This window comes from Colias croceus, chromosome 11, assembly GCF_905220415.1.
Source record: "Colias croceus chromosome 11, ilColCroc2.1".
Classification (NCBI taxonomy): domain Eukaryota; kingdom Metazoa; phylum Arthropoda; class Insecta; order Lepidoptera; family Pieridae; genus Colias; species Colias croceus.
In genome coordinates this window covers 5,539,746-5,562,001 of record NC_059547.1, presented here as the reverse complement: position 1 = coordinate 5,562,001, position 22,256 = coordinate 5,539,746, and the positions used below count along the sequence as shown (strand labels likewise).

Below are 22,256 nucleotides of genomic sequence, written 5' to 3'. Positions count from 1 at the left end.
TGATGTATGCTTTTTTTTACATTATAGTAATGGAATCTTTTCTTTTTACTTAAAGTTTTATAAAATTCATCAGAAAATGTAAAGATGCAGAGCTGACGGGCGGTCAGTGGTCAATATAAAATAGATTTTTAAAGAATATAGGAAAATTATATTGATTTTTCTCTCATTACTCTCAGTATGGTGCATTAGCGGCTTAACAGTAGACATGTAGCGAAATATTGATTTGAAGTTAAGGGAGGATACTCTGCTTCATGATATTGTTATGTCTGAACATAGAATATAAATATAATTATTTTACCCTTATTACGAAAGTAAAAAATAAAAACTGGAAACCGGCTAAATGTGGATTTTAGAGATCCTTCAACGTCTAAATGGAACCACCAACTGTTAGTGATAAGATTTTATAGTAGGAGAGACGTGTTTATCGCATAAATAAATTTTATTTGTATTGCCGTTTACGACTGGCGTAATTTGCGGCCCAACTGTTTGTTTTACGGTTCAGCAATAAAAAGTTTCCGTAGCTCAATACTCATCCCCTTCGAAATTGTAATGGCTTAAGATTATTATTATATAAGTCGTAAGTCAACTTGATACGGTTGAGCCTGAATTTATCCGTTGAATGTCTAATTTTAATGAAGTGTAGCTTAGATTCTGATCTTCCTGAAATTCTTCTTTTGTTCGAGTAGGGTGTTTTTAAAATTCGTGGACGTAGACAGTACTTTAGATAGGTAAATATAAATAAAATTTTATTGTTTATTTTATGTTTAGGTACTCAAAATGACATATTTTTAATGTAAATGAATACCATTACCCTGCAACATTTGCATTTGCCAATTAGTAAGTAACAGGTAACTGCATATTCCTTAAATTTTATTGATAGTCATGCGATGCAGCTCCACTTTTTTATAGCTTCATTTATTTTTCCCACATTAATCTTCAGCTTGTAAAAGTGTGCGTACAGCTTCATGAACCCCATCACAGAATAAAGGCTGTTTTATGTGTAGGTAGTTAGAAAGTATAAAAAGGGAAACTAGGGTGAAAATCAGGTTGAACATAATGAGCGTGTACATTCAACATAACCCGCAAACAAACCACAGCTAGTCCCTGTAACTTTTGCCAAAGTGAGGGTAGTTAACCACAAATACGCGCTAATAAGCGATGGGACAATACGTGACAGTTGTACCTGAAATCAAAGTTGTGAATTTATTAAACCTTAGTGTGTAAAATATACAAATAATTAATATATAGTTTAAAATACGCTTAAATATTATATAATATTATCACCGATCATTGATTATTTATTGTACCTACCTACAAAGTTTGAATTAAATCTGTCTGTTTAAAGTGGGTCAAAATCGAGACTAAATGAGTCGATTACAATATACATACATACAGGTAAAGCCAACATAAGCGTGTTAAAAAGTGCAGTCCCTGAGTGTTAAAATGTGTATAAAACAACTGTATCGTGAAGTTAGTTCTCCTAAAAGCGGTCAAGTAATAAATTAGTGTCAGAGCGCCAACAGATGGCGTCACGGGACAATTTACCGGACTCACTGCTGTTTTCTCTAGCCGATGAGCTCGCCGATAATATATTGCTGACCCTATCGGATACATTTCCGATTTTTAATCCAGTGATTTATGGGCACGCACCGAAACGATTTTTGAATACAATGAATCTTTTCTGTCGACTTAACAATATTTCTTTTTATCTTGATGAAGGTAAGACATCTCGTTACATATTTTATTCCGGAATTCCGAATACATGTACGCTTATTATTATGGCATAGTTTGTGTTAACATTGTTTCTTGGAGTTGATATAATTCGTACAGAAGGATGATATTTGAAGGATCAATATCACTGTTTGCGGTTCGTGTTATCAATTTTACAAATTAGCGTCAAGTAGTTCTTTGAAGATAAGATTATATTTCGCTATCAATATTCAATTATATAGATAATGTAAAAAAAAATCATAAAGCACTGTCATAAATAAGATATATAAAATTACTTATCATTGCCCTATTTGTCATGAGCATTTGGATTGCACGGTATTATGGTACCTACCTACTTCTAAGGTTATCTTATTGGTTAATATACTTACAAAAAAAACTTGTCCATGAATTCAGTGCGTGTATCACAATCGCTTTATTTTCACTGTAGGTGCTTAAGGCGTTAATAGGGGCTAGCGACCTTGGCGACGATTTACTAGGCGGAATCGGGGGACCGGCGCGAATCTATCGTAGTAAAAGTACGTATAAAAATTATTTAAAAAGATATTTGGATATTGAATCAAAATTTAAAACAACCATGCCCTGTGTTTCAATTTCATAAAAAATTGTAATAACACTACAATAATTGACATTATAATATTGACTTAGCGTTTTGGTAAAGAACAAAAATCGACCTCAGTTCATGATTCTTTTCCAAAAAACCTGATTGTAAAATAAACAAATTAGAACAACCATGCCCTTTATCATATTCGAAACTATAATATACATAAAGAATCTAAGAAGAAAAACGTATAACTAGAGTTAATTTTCGGTATCAAAAGGGGATTCTACCCGATTCAGGCCTTAATGGAAATAGAAAATTTAGTTCAGGGTGGAATATTATGCTTATCTAAAACTGTATGTACATACTTTATACTTTATTATCTAGTTCATAGTAATAAGCAATATAGGTAGTGGATTAGTAATGGTTAAATATTCGATCATTCTGTAATTTTTTACTGTATACTTGCTGTATACCAAGCTGTATACTAACTCATTCTTTTAAAAATAAAATAAGGCAGTGGGTAAGTATAAATTACGAACATAATAAAAAAATATTCACTTTAAAGTCATCCATCACAATGTTTTCATGCAAAAATCCAAGCAAAAATCAATTTTGTTTTTTTAGGTTAGGTAGTACCTAATAACAATGAAGTCTTGCACGAAAGGCATAACACAACACCCTGTTTGGAAGGCAGTAATCAGCTTAGTGGGCACTGGCGATGGCAAGGTGTTAGTTCGACAAAACAAGTTCGGGAACTTCCCCCTTAAGTAGGCCTTACAAAGGGTCTTTGTTTGGAAATAAAACAAAGATATTTTGGCATTACGAGTTGCGAAAGGGCTCTAACAATCTCTATAAGTAAGGTAAACTGGAGAGGTTCGTATTACTGGGTTGAAGGAATTGTAATTAAGTTTTGACGAAGGAAAGAAGGAACCTACGATGAAGGAAAATGTACTGTATATAACATGGAGTTAATGAAAGTAGTACGTGCTACGCGAATTTAATATTAAACGGTTTTTGATGACTCACGTTTACAATTTTAATCTTAGTTAAGTACCTAATGAAAATATATACATGTTTCGGGATACAACTCAAATTTCTATATAATGTAATTTAATTTTTATATCATTTTTTGTCAACTCATAATTTGTTAGTTTTTAATTCAACCAGACTTACAAACGGTTTTTATTATAATTATGTTTGTTGTTCGAAGATCGAAGTACTAACATTTACATACAAATTATATGAGGTATATTATATTTCAAATATTATACCTATGCAGTGAAAATCGAATCGCAAGCCAATAACGAGGCTCTAATTATGTTGAGCGGCTCTTATGATACTAACTAATTGGATGAAGGGGTTCCAGTAATAGACTGTTGAAGTAATCCAACGGTGCCATTATGTTTTAGTACCACACAAGATATAATTTAATTAATTTAAATGTGCATTATAATGTTAAGCGTCAACACTTCAAAATTACCTGAAATTTCAGGTGTTTTCACTTGGATTTGTGAAGTAAACGAACGAATAACATCCAATTTGCAGAGTTGATTCGTATTCTTACAACATTCATCTACTACATAGGGATAACAAAGTTAATAATTAATTCATTAAAATCTTCAGTAGTTGATTGTATATTCGCCCACTTTCGAATTTAAAATTATGATTATACCTAGTGTTTTTCCAAGACACTATCTATTGTAATAATTGTTCTTAGAGTACCAGCACTACGTATATAAATTCAGAAATCAAATATATATGCCAACGACGAAATTAGAATATCTGACAAGAGCAATTTAACTAAGAGGCTTCATGCTAATTTCGTTCTATAATCTGCTAGTGCTAAATCCTGTACGATTTATGCGGAGATAAGGATGTTTCCGTATACCTAGAATGCAAATTAATGCATCAGAATTCAGCACATACGCTCGCCTTGTAGCCGACTAAAAACATTATTTTTACAATCCAAGTCAACTTTTTCCACCGCAATTTAGCGAGACAACACGAAATTAAGTAAATAAGCACAAAATGTCGTATAAAAAGTGGTAACCCAATTTTGAAATCAAACATTTTGCAATTTAATTCTCTTTCCGAATGAAATTATGTTTAGTTTCTCTTGAATTCAGTGTTTTCCTGATTTTAGTGCTTTCTTTTGTTCCGCAGTCACTAAGATTTATTGTGTAGCATTTATTTCATTTTCTGAGTAGCAATTAACCTGAAACCGGGTTTTAAAATATTAGATATAAATTCTAATATTTGAGTATACTGTTACGTTATTGATGTTGTCTTTTGTGTTTGATGGATAAGTAAGTTGAAATTGGAGATTTCAGTTTGTGAGAATAATGGGTTTTTCCCCTGTGTACCGAAATGATAATATGTATTATAAGTGCTCTCTTGTTTTCGAGTTGGAAGGATGTTTCATAAGCGAACAATAAATAAAAACGCATTAGATACTTATCCATTGTACTTTAGACAATTTTATCTGTGCGAAATAAGACAAGGACAACTATTTTTACTATTTAGATCGGATTTGAGTTCAAATTAAGATACTTACAACACTACATTCTTAATATACCTACCTACTACGTCACCAAATATATTGGCTTATAATATTATTTACTTTTCAGCTAATTGCCATAATCTAAAAAGACAATTTACAACGAAACAGCACCTTCCAAGAATATCTAACTAATAAAATGTTTTCTGTTGTAAAATTTTACCTCCACTTAGCCGTCTCGACCTCGGTTCATTACGGCCGGTGCACTGTTGACTTAGTAACTGACTCACTCCAACCTTGTTACTGCGAAGTTGCTTGTTCCATCTTGAGAAATGCGAGCGTTAGAATAATGTAAAATACGTATAGAAACTTTTATTTCCGTTAGGAATTAGTGTTGGGATAACTAGCATGAATGCAATTAGACCATTTGCATTATTTTAATAACGTAAATAACTTTTTTCTTTTGTATTTCTCTGCACTGCGTTAATCTCAAAGGTCTTACACTATTCCAAAATAGAATGTTAGGTATATTAAGAGCAAGATAATTGTTCCAATATTATCCTATGGTTTTGCGAACATCAAATAATAGATATTGAATTAAAACTGGATTTGCTCGGTTCTTGAATCGTTAGTGTTACAACTTGGACGCCAACGATCGTTTTGATTCCAGGAAGCGACGAACAGAAATTAATCTCACTTCTGCAGTGCACAGAGATCTAACACCAAACTTGATTCGTAAAACATCTGAATAGTACCTAATAATTATGATATTAATGGTAATTAGAGGACTTTAACTGTTTAGTAATTTTTTCATTAAATCATTTTTGTGACACCATTTTTTGCAAACAAATCAAAATATATTACACCATTTTAAGTATCACACTGATGTATAATGTAATATAATTTAAGGTCTCCAAGAATAATAAGCTAAGTTAATTAGAAGAGTAAAAGCATTTGTGGCGTCACAGGCGGCTAATGGGTTGCTATTATACGAATACATCTTCATTAGGATAGCTTGTTACGTTACATGTAGCTTTTAGTTTTTAATATTCTACTCGCATTTTATGTACTATGGTTTTATTAAAAAATGTGCCTAATCCCATTTCACCTCTATTTCGATTTGAATTTCCAACTATGGCATTTAGCATGTGTCCCCATCTGCAATTAAGCTTTTGGTCTTGGTCTTCCAATCAGCAAGGGTTTAAGTCAGCACAAATGTTCGAAATTGGCTGTAAAAGCGTCGTTAACAATTTTCCATCCGTAGTGCTAGAACTGTACACTTTAGGTACGTGCTATTAAGTAAGAGTCCGAATTAATTAACATGAGCACTTTAGTAAAGGGATTTATCAAATGTACAATTCCCGTAGGCAAACAATTTTGCTAATGAGTTTTGTAAGAGTTGGAGATAGCGGGAAATTTAAACGGCTTACTAAATTTTACTGAACGCGCCATTGTCTATCGTTTCCCATAGGAACCAATTATTATTATGTGGATTAATTCGATTTCAGTCACAAATATTTTGGACATAATTAAAGCCTGCATTTAATTAAGTATTGTATAATATTTAAAATAATCTTTCTCGTTTATTTGCTGATATTACCTATACATAGAGACATAAACAACTCTCATTATAATATGTTTTTACTTCCTTTTAATGATACCACGAAATGGCTAGGAGAATTATTTATTTATTTAATTATTTATAAAATAATTAAGATAGGAGATAAGCTAGGAGAATTAGACTAGACTAAATGATACTTAGTAACAAGTAAATTCAACAAAAACAATAATAATATTGTGTTTATACCAAAAAAAATATTTTTTTTGTTCAAAAACATACCGGAGGAAGTAATTTCACGCCAATATTAATTTGCCTTTGAATCGACCCTTATCTACAGTATCAACGAATACAATAAGATCAATTTTCTTAAGAGGTTTGTTTAAAATTAATGGATCAAAAACAAAAGGATAATCCTCCAGACTAGTGACTTATAAAATTTCTAGAACACCTCTAAAGGAAAATAATGAATATTTTAATTTTCGCTGAATAAATTACCTACGTTATATTTAGGGATAAGATAATGCGTGACCTTTTATAATTGTGAGCGGGAGATTAAGGCCCTAAAAATGGACACAGCAGTAATTTAGTAGGGACTCTATAAATAGTTTTTATTGCTATTTTAGAAAATAAAATGTACTTTTAATTTGCCATGCCACTTTATAGATATAAAATTGTGATGGCACATGGTTAGATACAAAAAAAAACGATGTATTTGAGTAATATAAATTTAAGTATTATGTTATTTTTAGTTATATATAGTTTTTATATTATGTATGTTTAAATATCAATCATTTATATTGATTACCGTATTATTATAAAACTGACCACTTATGCTGTAAATCTAACTAGCATTTTCAAGTTTAAAAGCGAACCAAGTTCATAGATATCTGGATCATTTACTTCCAAATTCAATGAATCCATCATTAAAATCTAATACCGCATTATCAAAATCGAAAAAAAAGGTACAAATAATTTTATCAAGACAACAAAACTTGAAAGCTTCTTACAGTATCTAAGTATCTAAGGTAAGTACCTACTTGCATTTAGTGTGAAGAATGGAGCAGTCATGGCAGCTTTGATACAAGAACAAACGATCCTATAAGCCTACTTAATCCATATACTTTTCATATAGGGGACAAAACAGCAACTCATTGTTGTGGTTATTATGCACGCCATTCACTGTCAATATTGATTGTAGCTCCGCTGTGGCACTAAAAATATGCTTGTAACTTTACCAAATTGAATAATCTGTGCCAAGTCTGTACCATAATCCATACTAATATAAAATATTATAAATGCGAAAGTAACTCTGTCTGTCTTTCTGTCTGTTACTCGATCACGCCTTAAATACAGAACCAATTTGCATGAAATTTGGTATAGAGATATTTTGATACCCGAGAAAGGACATAGGCTACTTTTTACCCCGGGAAATAGGATAGGTTTTATCCCGGAAGTCCCACGGGAACGTGAACTATGCGGGTTTTTCTTTGACTGCGCGGGCGAAGCTGCGGGTGGAAAGCTAGTTAAATATATAATGAGCTAGTCTATTAAATAATTTGATAACTATGGTCATCCGTCATTGTTAGATCTTAATAGTAGCTTAACACACGATGATATAAAATTAAACTTTTAATTTTCATACTAATAACTAAAGCATATTAGATTTTTCTATGAATATAACAAAACTGGAGCGCCTGGTTATTAAAGACGGCACGGTGCTAATATTCTAGTGGCTTATATTGTTGGTTTAATTACAAGGAAAAATTCCGAGGCTGATATTACGCCTGCATATTGTAGAGGCTCGTAAAAGTTTACAACACAAGCTTTATTACTGCCTGTTCTTTCTTTGACTGCACGATATTCTGAGTAAACGAATAGTGCATATTATGATGCGGTAAAGAGAAAAGGTAAACAAAAAGATTTGCTCAGTATTAAATTATAATTTTATAAATGAGTAGGTAATTTGTTAGGTAGGCAGTTAAAGTTTGTTTTGTTATACATTAATCTAGTTCAATAAATACTTAGCCTAGAAAAAGTATACGAAAATTTTGGAAAAGTAGCAATTTATTTTTCAACATAGTCTCCTTTTAGTTCGATATACTTAGTCCAGCGATGCTCCAACTTTTTTAACCCGTCCGAAAAATATGTTTTCTCAAACTCTGTAAAATAGGCCTCCGTGGCAGCTATAACCTCCTCATTTGATCCATATCTATTCCCGGCGAGGGATTTTTTCAGATTAGAAAACAGAAAGAAGTCACCAGGGGCTAAATCTGGAGAATACGGTGGATAAAGCAGCAATTCGTAGCATAATTCGACCAATTTGGCCATGGCAACGGCAGACGTGTAAACCAGTGCGTTGTCGTGGTGTAACAGCACCTTTTTCTTAGCCAGATGGGGTCGTTTTTTCTTTAATTCGGCGTCGAAACGGTCCAATAAATTGGCATAGTAAAGCCATGTAATTGGTTTACCCTTCTCGAGGTAATCGATGTAGACAACTCCTTGTGAATCCCAGAAAATGGTGGCCATAACTTTTGTGGCCGATTTTACAGTTTTCGCCTTCTTTGGAGTACGTTCCCCGGTCTGGATCCATTGTTTTGATTGCTTCTTGGTCTCTGGTGTGTAGCAGTGAATACAGGTTTCATCGACTGTCACAAAATGACGCAAAAACTCCCCTGGATTCCGCTTAAACAACGCTAAACACGTCTCCGACGTGGGCTCACTGTTGCGCTTGTTTTCCGGTGTGAGTAAATGCGGCACCCATCGCGCCGACAGCTTTCTCATGCCAAGTTCCTCGTGAAGAATATGATTGACTGTTCCTTCTGAAATGCCTACAGTCTCAGCTAGCTCCCGAACCTTCAATCGGCGATTTGTCAATACGAGATCATGGATTTTTTTAATGTTTTCCTCCGTAGCAGCTGTTTTTGGTGCACCTGGACGTGGTTCATCAAAAACCGACGTACGGCCACGTGCAAACTCGTTGAACCAATTCTTGAGGGTGGCTATCGATGGAGAAGAGTCACCGTACACGGCATCCAAGCGGCCTTTGATTTCGATATGCTCTTTCCCGCCAAAAATAGGAATCAAATCACCGAACAATATTGCTCTTTTTCCATTTTTGTAAAACCGATCGATACGTTCGCTTCCATAGGTTGTCAAATTAAAACAAATGAAGGGATTGGAATGAAAATTAAAAAATATACTTAAAAAAGAATGAGCTACATTGTGGTAAACCTATTTTGAAACAATAGCGCCCCCTGGTGATGAGGCTAGGTACTTATTGAATGCACCAGGTATGTTGCGATGAAGTTATAAATTAGTTATTAATTCAGGATTAATGAGTGAGAAACTGATGAATTAAATTAGATTCCCTTAAAAATCGCATACGTGGCATGAAATGATAGTATCGACTTTTCATTTAAAATTATTATCATTTATAATTTTAATTCATAAACTAACAACCATTTTACTTTGTTATAGTCACCAAAACATTCGGAAAATACATTATAAACTAACTAGTGTAATTAAGCTAAGTAACTGACAGGGATTTAGTTTACCCAAGAGCTTGACTCCGAAAACTATTCGGTTGAAAATATGAAATAACTGAAGCAAATAGCGTATTTTCACTAATGGGGATATATATGATATATCATAGGAGAACTCCATTTTAGAATGAGAGTTAGTCGTTTTGGGGGAATATGTAATCAGAAATCTTGTCAATGTCAGCAATATTCAAGACTGTAATACTAATGAAGTGGTTTTGTTAATTATACCGCCTTTAATTAAAGTCGTGTTAAGGTTACTTTCCGTAATATGTTTACGTTTTCTTGTTATCTCGTTATAATAAATATAATAATGAACAAGGCATGGAGTTTTAACTATATCACTTTTGGATATTAAATATACGTTTATTTAACTTTTAAGTCCATACGTACTTACTATGAAATTAAATGTTAAAAGGTCAACTTGTAAATTACTTTTTCTTTACATCTTCATCATTACCATCGTCTGCCTTCTGCTTTCATCCTCTGAGTCTTATCTTTTTCACATCTTAATGTCCTTCCTTGTATGAAATCGGTTATTTTTAACCTTATCGAATTTTTTAAGGTTTGTTTATCAAAAGCTACGTGTTGGTAGCTTTTACTTGTATCAATTGTATGAAAATGATTATATTGTGTTTGATAGCGTATTACATTTAAATGGCATCAGTCCTGAATATTTTTTACCTTGATTTTTATAAAAGAAAATATTATAATTATATTTACCTAGCAACCATTAATTTGGGCGATACCTACGAAAAAAGAAGAAATGACTTTCCTCTTTAGTATGTTTTTATCGGTTTTTATTAACATGAATGTATTTTTGACATTCGCATGGCATTGGATACATTTTAATGAGAAGAATTATTTTTGGATTGTTATTAATTTATAAAATATATATAAACAACTTTATACTTATTTGGCAAATAATTTATAAAATATATAAACAACTTTATTAAAGTGGACTTTTGTTGCAAATGGCATTGCAGTGTTAGAAACTTGGACAATTATATTATAAGTTTGGCATGACCCTGCGGCCACAGAGTTACATGCAATTGAGAAACTTTTGAATTGAACTGTGGATTTGAAACTTAGATCAAATTATGTAATAAGCGCTTTAAGTAAAACGATGAAACTAAAAGTAGGTCGGTGAATAAAAAGGAACTATAATCCTACAGAATTATAGTTCATTTTTGGGGAGAGAGAGTAATTCAGACTTAAGCAGTATCTACCTATTGGCATGCTATGTGATATGAGTAGAATTTCATCAGTCATTTAATACTCAAGTATTTTTGTATGTTTGGTTTTGATATTGTATTATTTATATAAGCAGAATGCTGTTCTTTGAAGTTTACGCAAAACATATTTTCTTGTTATAAAATAGCTCTATTTTGACCAGTTCAATGTTGTTTTTTTGTAAAAATTTAATGCAAGCTATGCAACCACAAAATAGAGAGAATTTAATATAACATTAAAGCATGATATATAAACAAAACTTAAAACAGTATTGTGAAGGACCCTTGAAAAATAATAGGTTTATTTTAAGTAATTATATATAAAAAGTCTACATTATACTCTTCGTTAATTAAGAGAATAGTTCTTTAAACCATTATTAAATCTTTTTCCAAAGAGCAAAAATATTTTATTTAATAAGCTAGTCAGTAATTTAAATAAAAGCTTAATTAATTGAATTAAATTTTTCTCGATCTTGTTTCACAAGATAAATGTATGGTTTAAATTACTTGCAGGCATTACGTTATTAATGCTGTGTTCTCCATAGTTTAAAATATATTGTAATTAAAGACGCTAGTGGTAAGTCAAAGTAAGTTAAAACGTATACCGTATCGGACAATATCTCTGGTAGAATGATTGGCATTTCAATTTAGGTCGAATTGCAGATATAAGCGACCGGGGAATGCGTCTATTAACTGAAGGAGACAAAATGTGTCGTCTATCTTAACTAACCGTTAAATGAATTGTTTTATTTACCACTGTAGAATAGAACTAAATAAGACGCTCTGAAGAAAAATGTACCCAACAACGAGTTTTAAATTGATGAGGGTTGTGCTACTTAAATGTGGTATCTGTATCGAACACTGTGAATTGAAATTAATGGGAGATAAAATTTATAACGATAATAAAACATATTGTATCTCTTTAAACAAAAATTTTTGTTGTATCTTTATGTTTTTACCATTTCTATTAATTGAATAAAATCTAAAACAAAATACTTTCACATTTCCAAGTAATTTGTTACTGGTTACTAAGATGTTAAAGTAAAAACAGTAATTAATCTACCAATTTAGAAAGATAATTCCTACTTTACCGGAAAATAAACACAGCGTCCTTGTGAAAGCAGAGCATAATTGAAAATCAAACGAACTTACCAAGTGAAGTTCGATGACAATTATGTGAGCAGCTTCATTCGAAGCGATTTATATTGACGTGGTGTAGTAGCGTTCCTAGCCTGAGCCTTGCACGGGTTTTTTAAAGGTATAAGTATTATTAATTTAAATTTATACTTTTATAATTTTTAAATTATACTCTTTTTTTTTTTTTTTTTTTTGTGGCAACACTTTTTACCCCTACCATTTACCCCCATCATTTCTCAAACGGTTCGTTACGATGTGTAGGTCATTTGTTGAGAGATATTTCACATTTTGTATTTATATAGGGCAGGGAATATATTAAAATGTTATGTAATACGTTTGTTGTCGAATTAACCGTAATCTTAGGGTGGGTATCTATAAATCGCTTCGAATGAAGCTGCTCACATAATTGTCATCGAACTTCACTTGGTAAGTTCGTTTGATTTTCAATTATGTTTCGCAGCTTCATTCTTTGCGATTTATATTGACGTGGTGTAGATGTTTAGAGTAAATAAAATGTGAAATGGTGATAAAAATTGAAAAACTTATGGTAAGTTTCATATTTTTATTTGCAATAATCAATTAACTATAAATATTATAAATCACACATTATTTTCATAATTTAACCATTAATTATTTTTCTTGCAGGTTACAATCATTATTAGATAACAATGTTTTAGCAAAGCTGGTAGGATCAGTAATTACATGTCTATTGTAAAACTTAGCAAATACTGCAGAAGAATCAGACCATCCCGCAGTTTTGCGTATAACATCAATGTTGACCCCAAGTCTATTGGCAGTGGATGTGGACGCATGGCGAGTACTATGAGCACTAAATATAGAAGTATCTACTCCGCTGTTATGAAGCGTGTCCTTTATCCATTTACTGAGCGTCTGGGAGGTAACTTTTGAGTATGGTTTTTTAAAACTAATAAATAAATGATCATTATGTCGAAGTGTTGATGTTTTATTTACGTACGATTCTAGACATTTGGCTGGACAGATTTCCGAGCGACTACTGAAGTAAGGAATTCTTAAAAGAGGCTGTAACGAGTACGGCTTAGAAGTTTTAATTAAATCTGAAATCATTATTATTATTTCACTTGTGCCTCTTATATCAAGGTCCTTTAATTTAATAAGAGCAAGTGTTTGTACTCGATGCGCTGTTACCAAAGCCAATAGAGTTGCAGTCTTTTTGGAAAGAGTTTCCAAACTGAGTTCATTATTTGGCTACTGTTGGGCTAAATGTTCGAGAACTATACTCGGATCCCAGGTTATATGATATTTAGGATTTGTTGGCCTCGATTTGAAAACTCCTTTCATAAAGCGTTTTACCCTATCATCTTCTAAATTAGATAAAATTAATGATAAGGCAGACTTATAGGAGTTAATGGTACCGTATTTAGCACCTTTATTAAATAAATCGGTAAGAAAATGTAAAACTACAGGGACAGATGCAGAGATGTAGCTATAGTTGTGGGTACTGCAGTAGTTTATCCATGTCTTTATGCAGCCATCGTATTGTTTGTAGGTAGAATCAGATAACGATGATAACATTATTTGTACCGTACTTGGTGACAAGCCTTTCCTTAGTAAAGCTTGCCTGAAAGCTTCGCGGCAACCAACTTCAGAGTTCTGTGTAGGTTGTGGTTGATCCTGAAGGGAGAAGTTAATAAATTAATATCAGGTGCAAAATATATGGGCTTGGTTGTCATTAATTTCTGAAAAATTGGGAACCAGGGTCGCGTAGGCCAATACGGTACCACAACTATACCCTCTGCCTTTTCTTTTATAATCTTTTGCATTACCTTTGTTATTAAACAAAAGGGGGGAAATGCGTAAAAGAACTTATTTTTCCATGAAACCGTAAATGCATCTATCGCCCATGCATCAGGATCGTTTTTCCAAGTTACATAGGTATGACACTTTGCATTACATCTACTTGCAAACAAATCTATTTTAGGGACACCAAAATTAATAGTTATCTCATCGTATGCATTTTGGTTTAGTTCCCATTCTGTATCGTGAAATTTCTTCCGCGATAAATGGTCTGCTTCACAATTATCCTTTGTATTTATATAGGATGCAAAAATAGTTATTTTACGCATTTCACACCACTGCCAGATTTCTCTGGTAACCACATTAAGGTGATCATATTGAATACTACCCATTCTATTTATACAAGAAATTGCGGTGACATTATCAATTCTTAGCAAGATTCGAGAAGAACATAAATTCTTCGCGAAGGATTTAAGGGCAAGAAAAGCTGCTTTTAATTCTAACTCATTAATATGCAATGTTTTTTCACATTCTTTCCAGTAGCCAAAACATTTATTGTTATTACAATAGGCGCCCCAACCGGTGTTAGATGCATCTGAATAAATCTCTAAATTAAAATCTTCAATCCCGAGAGGACAATTACCTATATCTATATTACGGATCCACCAAAGCATATCCGATTTTAAATTATCTGGAATTTTAATTATCTGTTCGTAGCTAGCGTTTTTAAGCAAACACATATATTTATACTGTTCGAAAATTTTAGTATATAACCAAGCATATTGAATTGCGGGACAAGCTGAAATTAATAAACCGATAAATTGAGCAAATTCTCGTAATTTGCATTTTTTAGTATTTAAGACGGTGGAAACTTTTTCTTTAATTTTTAACTTCTTATCGTCGGGTAGTTTTAATAACATATTATTGGAGTCGAATACAAAACCTAAAAATTTGCATTGCATCTTTGGTACTAACGAACTTTTCTCTAAGTTAATCAAAAAACCTAGTCTTTCAAAAAGTGTTTTGGTCAAAGTTATGTTTTCTTGGCATTCTAATAGTGTTCTACCAATACAAAAGACATCATCAAGATAAACGACTGATATCATACGATGAGTTTTTCTTAAAAATTCAAATATAGGTTTTAGAAGTTTCGTAAACACGAACGGTGCGGTGCATAAACCAAATGGCAAACAATTAAATTCGTAAAGGACTCCATCATACTCAAACCGTAAGTACTTTCTGTGCATTTTATTTACTGGTACTAAAAAATAAGCATCTTTTAAATCGATAGTTGCCATGAAACAGTTTGGAGTTATCAACTTTGACGCAGTACGATAATCCTCCATTTTGAAATGTTTAGTTTCAATGAACTTGTTAAGGCATTTTAAATTAAGAATAAATCTCTTGTCACCATTTGGTTTAGACACTAGGAAAATAGAGGATAAAAACTCGCCCGGTTCATGGTTACAATGCGATATGGCATTTATAGATAATAATTTCGACAGACACGTATCAAAATCTTGTCGTTCTTGTTCCGTTTTAGGATACACACTAGGCTTATCGGTTCTAAACGGATAAGACTTAAAAGGTATAGAATAACCTTTAACCCACGATAAAATGATTTGATCATTAGTTATATTACGCCAGTTATTAAAATAATGCTGGAGTCTTCCAGCATATCGCACCTGGTCGATTATTGCCTCCGCTGCGGAGCTGGTGTCTTCGAAGGCGGGTACGTCCGGTCGGGGGGTCGTCGTGCACTGTTGCTCGGAGGTGGACGCGACGCTATGTTGGGCACACGAGCGAAACGGTTGTCGTGGCGTTTGTTGTCCGCCTGGCGCTGCTGAGGAACATAGTTCAAACGGCCCTTGTTGGCTTGATTAGTCGCCACAGATACACTAGGACTATTTTTAGGTTTTTGTATATTCTTTAAAGATTCACCTGACTGTTGGATAGACTTGGCTGCTTTAAGTTTTTCCGAGATATTCTCACCGAACAGTAACGCATCTCGTTTGGATTCTGTTAAGGCGTTAGAATTTTTTGTTTTGACGTCTCATTCGCTATGACCATTTGGGTGACTGTTGCAAGAGCAGACAGTGCAACCCCAAGTTGTTTTTGCCTGTAGCTGAGCGACGTGTCTCTTTTAATTAAAGCTTCAGGCAGTGCAGCCTTTACCTCCGGGTTGAGAGCAGGGGCCAGCAACAAATCGCAATTATTGGGAACTAGATATTCTTTGTAAAGGATATCTTTTATTTCCTTAGGAAGTCCTTTGGAAAGGATGTCCTGCCATCTGCTGGCGACATCTTTATGGATCGCAGGGCCGAGCGAGGTGTCGGTTTTTGGAGCGTCTCCTAACAATTGAAGGACGTCTTCACCCAGCTCCAGCTCTTCATTTTGTTTATCATTGTCCACCGATGTTCCCGGTTGCGGTTCAACAACCTCATCAGGTCGTGGCGAGTCGGGACGTGGCGCGATTTCTTGAGGTGACAAAGGCGGACATGGTGATAATGGTCGAGGTGCCTCATCAAATTGGTGGTCCCTCAGTGGCGACTGGCAGTATAAAGACCCAGGGGATGGCACATCCAATGGTTCGCCTGCAAAACATTTCTATATAGCAAATGTTTTTTAAAAACAGCGACAGTATCAGCCCAAGTATAGCAGTACGCGTCGCTTTATTTGTGATAGAAGAAACCCAAGTATGGTATCCTCGCATCACTAAGCATTGATTAATGTTGATGATAGTAACAGCCCAATTTTAGCAGTACGCATCACTAATTAATCAAAACAAAAACCGTTGTATTTTTTAAAAATTACCAACTTACTTATCATATTCTCTTCGGACGAATCGCTTGTCGATTGATTTGCTCTTTTGGCAAGCCGATTTTCTAGTTTTTTAATCTTTCGTCTAATTTCTTCGTCCGTTTTTTCATGTTTCCTTTTCTTCCCCATATTGAGCACTTATTCTAATTTTTTAAAATTCAAAAATGATTTTTTCGGAGACGTGCGAAGGCTTGAGCACGGAAACGCAGAATGACCTACACATCGTAACGAACCGTTTGAGAAATGATGGGGGTAAATGGTAGGGGTAAAAAGTGTTGCCACAAAAAAAAAAAAAAAAAAAAAAAAGAGTATAATTTAAAAATTATAAAAGTATAAATTTAAATTAATAATACTTATACCTTTAAAAAACCCGTGCAAGGCTCAGGCTAGGAACGCTACTACACCACGTCAATATAAATCGCAAAGAATGAAGCTGCGAAACATAATAATATGTTTATTTTATATATATGTACATATTATGAAAGGTGTATTACAATGATCATAACACATTTTGTTAGAGTAGTACCTACGGACCAGACTTATTACGACCATTTATTTTCGAGAAAAACGGGGCAACATAAATTACAGCTGTGTCTTCCAAAGCAAAAACATAATTAATGTAACATTGTTTGTAATCAGAGAGTTAAGTGGCACCAGATGCGTGAAACACGCCCTCTGAACATGGTCTGAATGAAACTATGAACTTGTAGTTTTAGCTTGATTAGTAATTACGTACTTCTGGACCTTAATATTCTGTATCATGCGGTTTATGCTAACAGCTGCAAGATGACTTTGTTTAAGATACTTTATTATACAATTAAATGGAATAATTTATTTTTTAGTATCGTTATGTTATTAAATATTAGGTTTTGATTAAATATTTATTGGTATTTATACGGATTTCTATGTTTAGAAGTTTGTACACTGAATATGACTTTTCATAAAGTATTGAAGGATATTATCTAGCCAACTCATCATATTTGTAACAAAGTGTGTGTAAAATAAGGCGATAATAAATTGCTATTTCTTGTTAATAAAGTGTTATTAAAAGAAAAATACTTTTGATTTTGTCATTTAAAACAAATGAGGCGATTATTTTTCACAGCTTTACATTGTTTCCTTAAAATGTAAAGAAACACTATCTCTAAATCTAAAAATGTGTCTTTATGTAGGAGACTCCCAAATAGTACCATTGAATGGGCAACTAACATCCAACAGGCTTTTATTTCAATCCATGGATTCGATCTCCGGAATTACAGCAGTTTGGAGGGATAAGTGCCGTCATATGTCACAGGGACATGTTCCCCGAGCAAAAAACCGAAGAGGACCGTTGTTTATGACATACCGCAATGTGACTTCACTAATTTATGATTCAATAGATTAACCTACACCCTTTGTGTTCTTTCCCTTTTCATTTTGAGCCGACGTTTTATAAAAATAACGAATGTTTTATGACATTGAATGTAACGTTTGGATTTCGATTATTTGTTTCGATTCTTTTTCGATTATTTGCATAGTAAACGGATGAAAGCGATATTTTATTTGTGCGCTACCAAGAAAAGCAATCTGTAGGCAGTGAGGGTATTATGAAAATAGAAGTGCAAAAACAATGCTCTTTTTCGCAATATTTTTATATCAATGGGAACTCGAACGGTTTTTAAGTGAAAACCGTTTTAATGACTGTATAATGAGACTTCCTATTCTGGCTGACCTACTACACACTCAATGCGGTCTGATGAAGCATTATGAATGCGAGATATAGAGCTTTTCATGCAAGTCACTTTTATATTGAGTGCAAATTGGTTTTTACACGGTACAGTTGAATAATGCACCATTGAAAAATTAATTAGAAATGATTTTGTCTCGAATTAAGTTTGTTTTTTTTCAAAATAATTGTTAGTATATTAATTAAGGTATGTAAATTTTAATATATTGGCATTAAAATGGTTATTAAAAAACTTTAATTTTATGTTGTTTCGTTTGTATATCCGTAATTCCGGTTCAAAAATAATCAAATTTTCATACACTTCCTGTTATCCGGTTGAGTTGAACATTACTATACTTTAGTAATAAAGCATCCTTATAATATATTTGTGCAAACCTATTTTTATATCTATACTAATATTATAAAGCTGAAGAGTTTGTTTGTTTGATTGTATGTTAGTTTGTTTGTTTGTTTGAACGCGCTGATCTCGGGAGCAACTGGTCCGATTTGAAAAATTCTTTCGGTGTAAGATAGCCCATTTATCGAGGAAGGCTATAGGCTATATCATGACACTAAGACCAACAGGATCGGAGCAATGCGGGTGAAACCGCGGGGAACAGCTAGTAAGTAATAAAACGTAACATGTATATCTATTTAATATAGAAATCATTCAACTACGATTGAATTCAGTCCAGTAACTTACGACATCCAAAGATTCAGGGGTTTATATTTAACCAAACCCAACGACTACTCAATCAATTTTTATTTATCTATAGTAAGTTAACATACCTGAGGTCACTCTAAAACATATCGTAGCTGTGAATCACCATACATTATTATCACGTGATCAGCTGCTCCGTATTGCTACATTGAAATTCATAAAATAAATAATGAACTGTTAGCGCATGTGCGCAACACACCACGATACAAGATATTTACGGCACTATAAACTAACGCTTTCCATGTTTTATCTTCCCCATAATATAACGGAATTAATGGTGGTGGTATTTCCTCTTTGCTGTATTTACAAGAAAAGACGAAGGCGTGAAATTATAGCTTAGCGTTTATCTGTCTGTCCGATATTTATCTGCACACTATGTATAGATATATATTACATTTATTATTGCAGTAAACATATTGTGTACATAATACAATAATTGTTTACGTTTTCTTTGAATAATTTTTCAAACAGCTTAGACGTAGCACAGTGCTACGTCGTAGCAAAACATACGAGTACGAATTTTATGTCTTCACAAATATTTTGATTTACAAAAAATACAATTATTAAAGTGAAACTTGATACAATTATTGAAGTGAACAGGATATGCTTTTAATAATACTGAAAGTAATCAAACTTAACACAAAACAGCAGGATTATAAACTCTAATAATATTCAATGTTTTATAGTACAAGATTTACTTTGAAATAAATAATTAATGAACGAATCTGAGAAATGAAACTCGTACTACAGTATTTACTTTGCTTCGTAGCAATTTGTAGATATTACAATTCTATTTCGCAGTATATTAATATTCTACAATAATTGTAATTAGTTGGGCCAAAATAAAGGTAATTTACGGGCTCAAGACACACTCGTAGGAAGCGAGAATCTCGTAAATTATCAAGATTCACTAATTCATGAGTGCCATTCTCTCTACCCGAATACCCTCCATTAATACAATATGCTAAGTACCCACTCGTCCCTGAAGAATTCCCTTGGTGCCTTATTTAACTGCTATCTGGCCCGTGGGAGATCACGCAACCCCGAGACTAGAATTTCGCACCTTATAAATCATTACTTTCTGACACAAAATGTTATTTATTGTGTTCTTTCTGTAATGACGTCAGGGAATTCGTATTGAATAATACGATTTAAGTAGCAGCACATTTATAGGCTAAATGCTGATGTAAAATGAATTTGGAAATCTTTTTCCTTAATCCGTTAATTTATAAGGTAATTCAGGCTTTCAGAATTCCATATTATATAATTTATTTATCTAATATATATAAATCTCGTGTCACAATGTTTGTCTTCAATGGACTCCTAAACCACTTAACCGATTATAATAAAATTCGCACACCATATGCAGTTCGATCCAACTTGAGAGATAGGATAGTTTTTATGAAAAAAAACGTAAACATGTAGGTACCACGGGCGAAGCCGGGGCGGACCACTAGTATATTATATAAATCTCGTGTCACAATGTTTGTCCTCAATGGACTCCTAAACCACTTAACCGATTATAATAAAATTCGCACATGGTGTGCAGTTCGATCCAAATTAAGAGATAGGATAGGTTTTATCCCGGAAATCCCACGGGAAAGGGTACTATGCGGGGTTTTCTCTGAAAACGAGGGCGAAGCCGCGGGCGGAAAGCTAGTTATTTAAATATGAAATGAAAAAATAGCAAATATAGGATGAGGTCATACTATCTCTTAATCCACTATAAAACAAACTTAAATGTATGTTTGAGAAATAAAAATATTCTCTACCTTAAAATAGAAAAAAAAAAACTTCAACCAAAAGTAAACTGGCTCATATAAAAACTAACACTTTTCAAACTATTTTGTTCGTAAAGACAGTGTGGCAGATGGTGTCTAATAGTTTCCGCTGGCTTGTCTTCTTAATGCGACATGAAAGTCGTAACTTATATTAGATTCACCAGATGATGCGGTATTCGCAAGAAATTTTCAGATAATAATATTATTCGGGATAAATCGATTCGCAGTGCCTATCGAAAGTTCTTTAGTTTTCCATTAGATAGATATCGTTAGAAAGAAGTTTGTTTTTTTATTTACTAAAAGTATTTACTTTAGTCGTTCTTAATTTATCTTTAAACTTTAAAGTGATCCTATAAGTAATCAAGGTTTTTGTATTCATAAATGTAAAACATTTTGAATAGATGAAATTCATAACATATTAATTTATTACGAAACTTCAACGTTAGCTCGTTGATAAAGCGGTTAGAATGAGCAGCTTGAATGGGTATTTGGAGTTAATCACCTAACTTTAAATTAATGATAGAGCCCTTTGAATAAAAGTACAACGAAGCTACTTATGTATTATCTATGTTATAAAACTTGCGTTGGCATTTAACCCGGGCTTTTAATCGTGCCTGAGTTAGCGATTTCATTAAAATTCTTGTAGGATATTTAATATTCATACCTAAATTGTGCGGTAGTAAACAGCATTGTTGTTTGTTTGAAATGGTGCATTGTTTATTAAGCCTAAATTACACATGATTACGGGAACGCGACGGTAATCTAATGTTTTAAACGGAATATGTTAGAATGGGGCGTTAATGAGAAATAGCATACATACGTGAGGTTATGTGTTTTTGTGGTCTATTTCATTGAATATTATTTTACATATGAATGCAGATGTGTGAATGGAAAATCAGATAAGCGACACATTTCAGGCACAAGTTCTGCAAATACCTAGTGCTGCCAAATAATTCTTCATATCTAGACTGTAGGAAATGACCCATAGAGAAATGGGTCACTCAGCTTCCATAAAAAATTCTCTATCATAGTCCATACTGATCCGATGGTATACGTTACAGTTCAATTCGTTTGATACTTTTTTCGTCACCACGCTTTCGGAATTGCTGAACCAAATCTCTGCCTGAACGTCAATCTATTTCCCAACTTTGGTTGCGCTAAAAATACAAACTGGATTGGAGCCGGGATGCTGCGAACTTGTGAAAATATAAAACG

The 22,256-nt window shown here is 33.2% G+C and overlaps 1 protein-coding gene and 2 long non-coding RNA genes across 4 annotated transcripts; 2 read left to right on the top strand and 1 right to left on the bottom strand.

Moving 5' to 3' along the window:
- Positions 1 to 2,036: 2,036 nt before the first annotated feature.
- On the top strand, positions 2,037 to 3,297 carry LOC123695368. 2 transcript variants are annotated; one of them, XR_006751924.1, is made up of 3 exons: positions 2,037 to 2,073; positions 2,159 to 2,246; positions 2,897 to 3,297. It is a non-coding gene; the product is annotated as an uncharacterized LOC123695368 (long non-coding RNA). The 2 variants fall into 2 exon arrangements; XR_006751923.1 differs by lacking the exon at positions 2,037 to 2,073 and having other exon boundaries at positions 2,093 to 2,246.
- Positions 3,298 to 12,472: 9,175 nt separating this feature from the next.
- Positions 12,473 to 13,191, top strand: LOC123695366. The gene is made up of 2 exons (XR_006751922.1): positions 12,473 to 12,785; positions 12,884 to 13,191. It is a non-coding gene; the product is annotated as an uncharacterized LOC123695366 (long non-coding RNA).
- A 1,567-nt stretch (positions 13,192 to 14,758) lies between these two features.
- On the bottom strand, positions 14,759 to 16,963 carry LOC123695669. Its single transcript, XM_045641576.1, has 5 exons — positions 16,837 to 16,963; positions 16,070 to 16,608; positions 15,956 to 16,037; positions 15,123 to 15,857; positions 14,759 to 14,763 (listed from the first exon to the last, which is right to left on the bottom strand). The coding sequence occupies exons 1-5, from the start codon at positions 16,961 to 16,963 to the stop codon at positions 14,759 to 14,761; spliced, it is 1,488 nt and encodes a 495-aa protein (XP_045497532.1).
- Between the last annotated feature and the right edge of the window lie 5,293 nt (positions 16,964 to 22,256).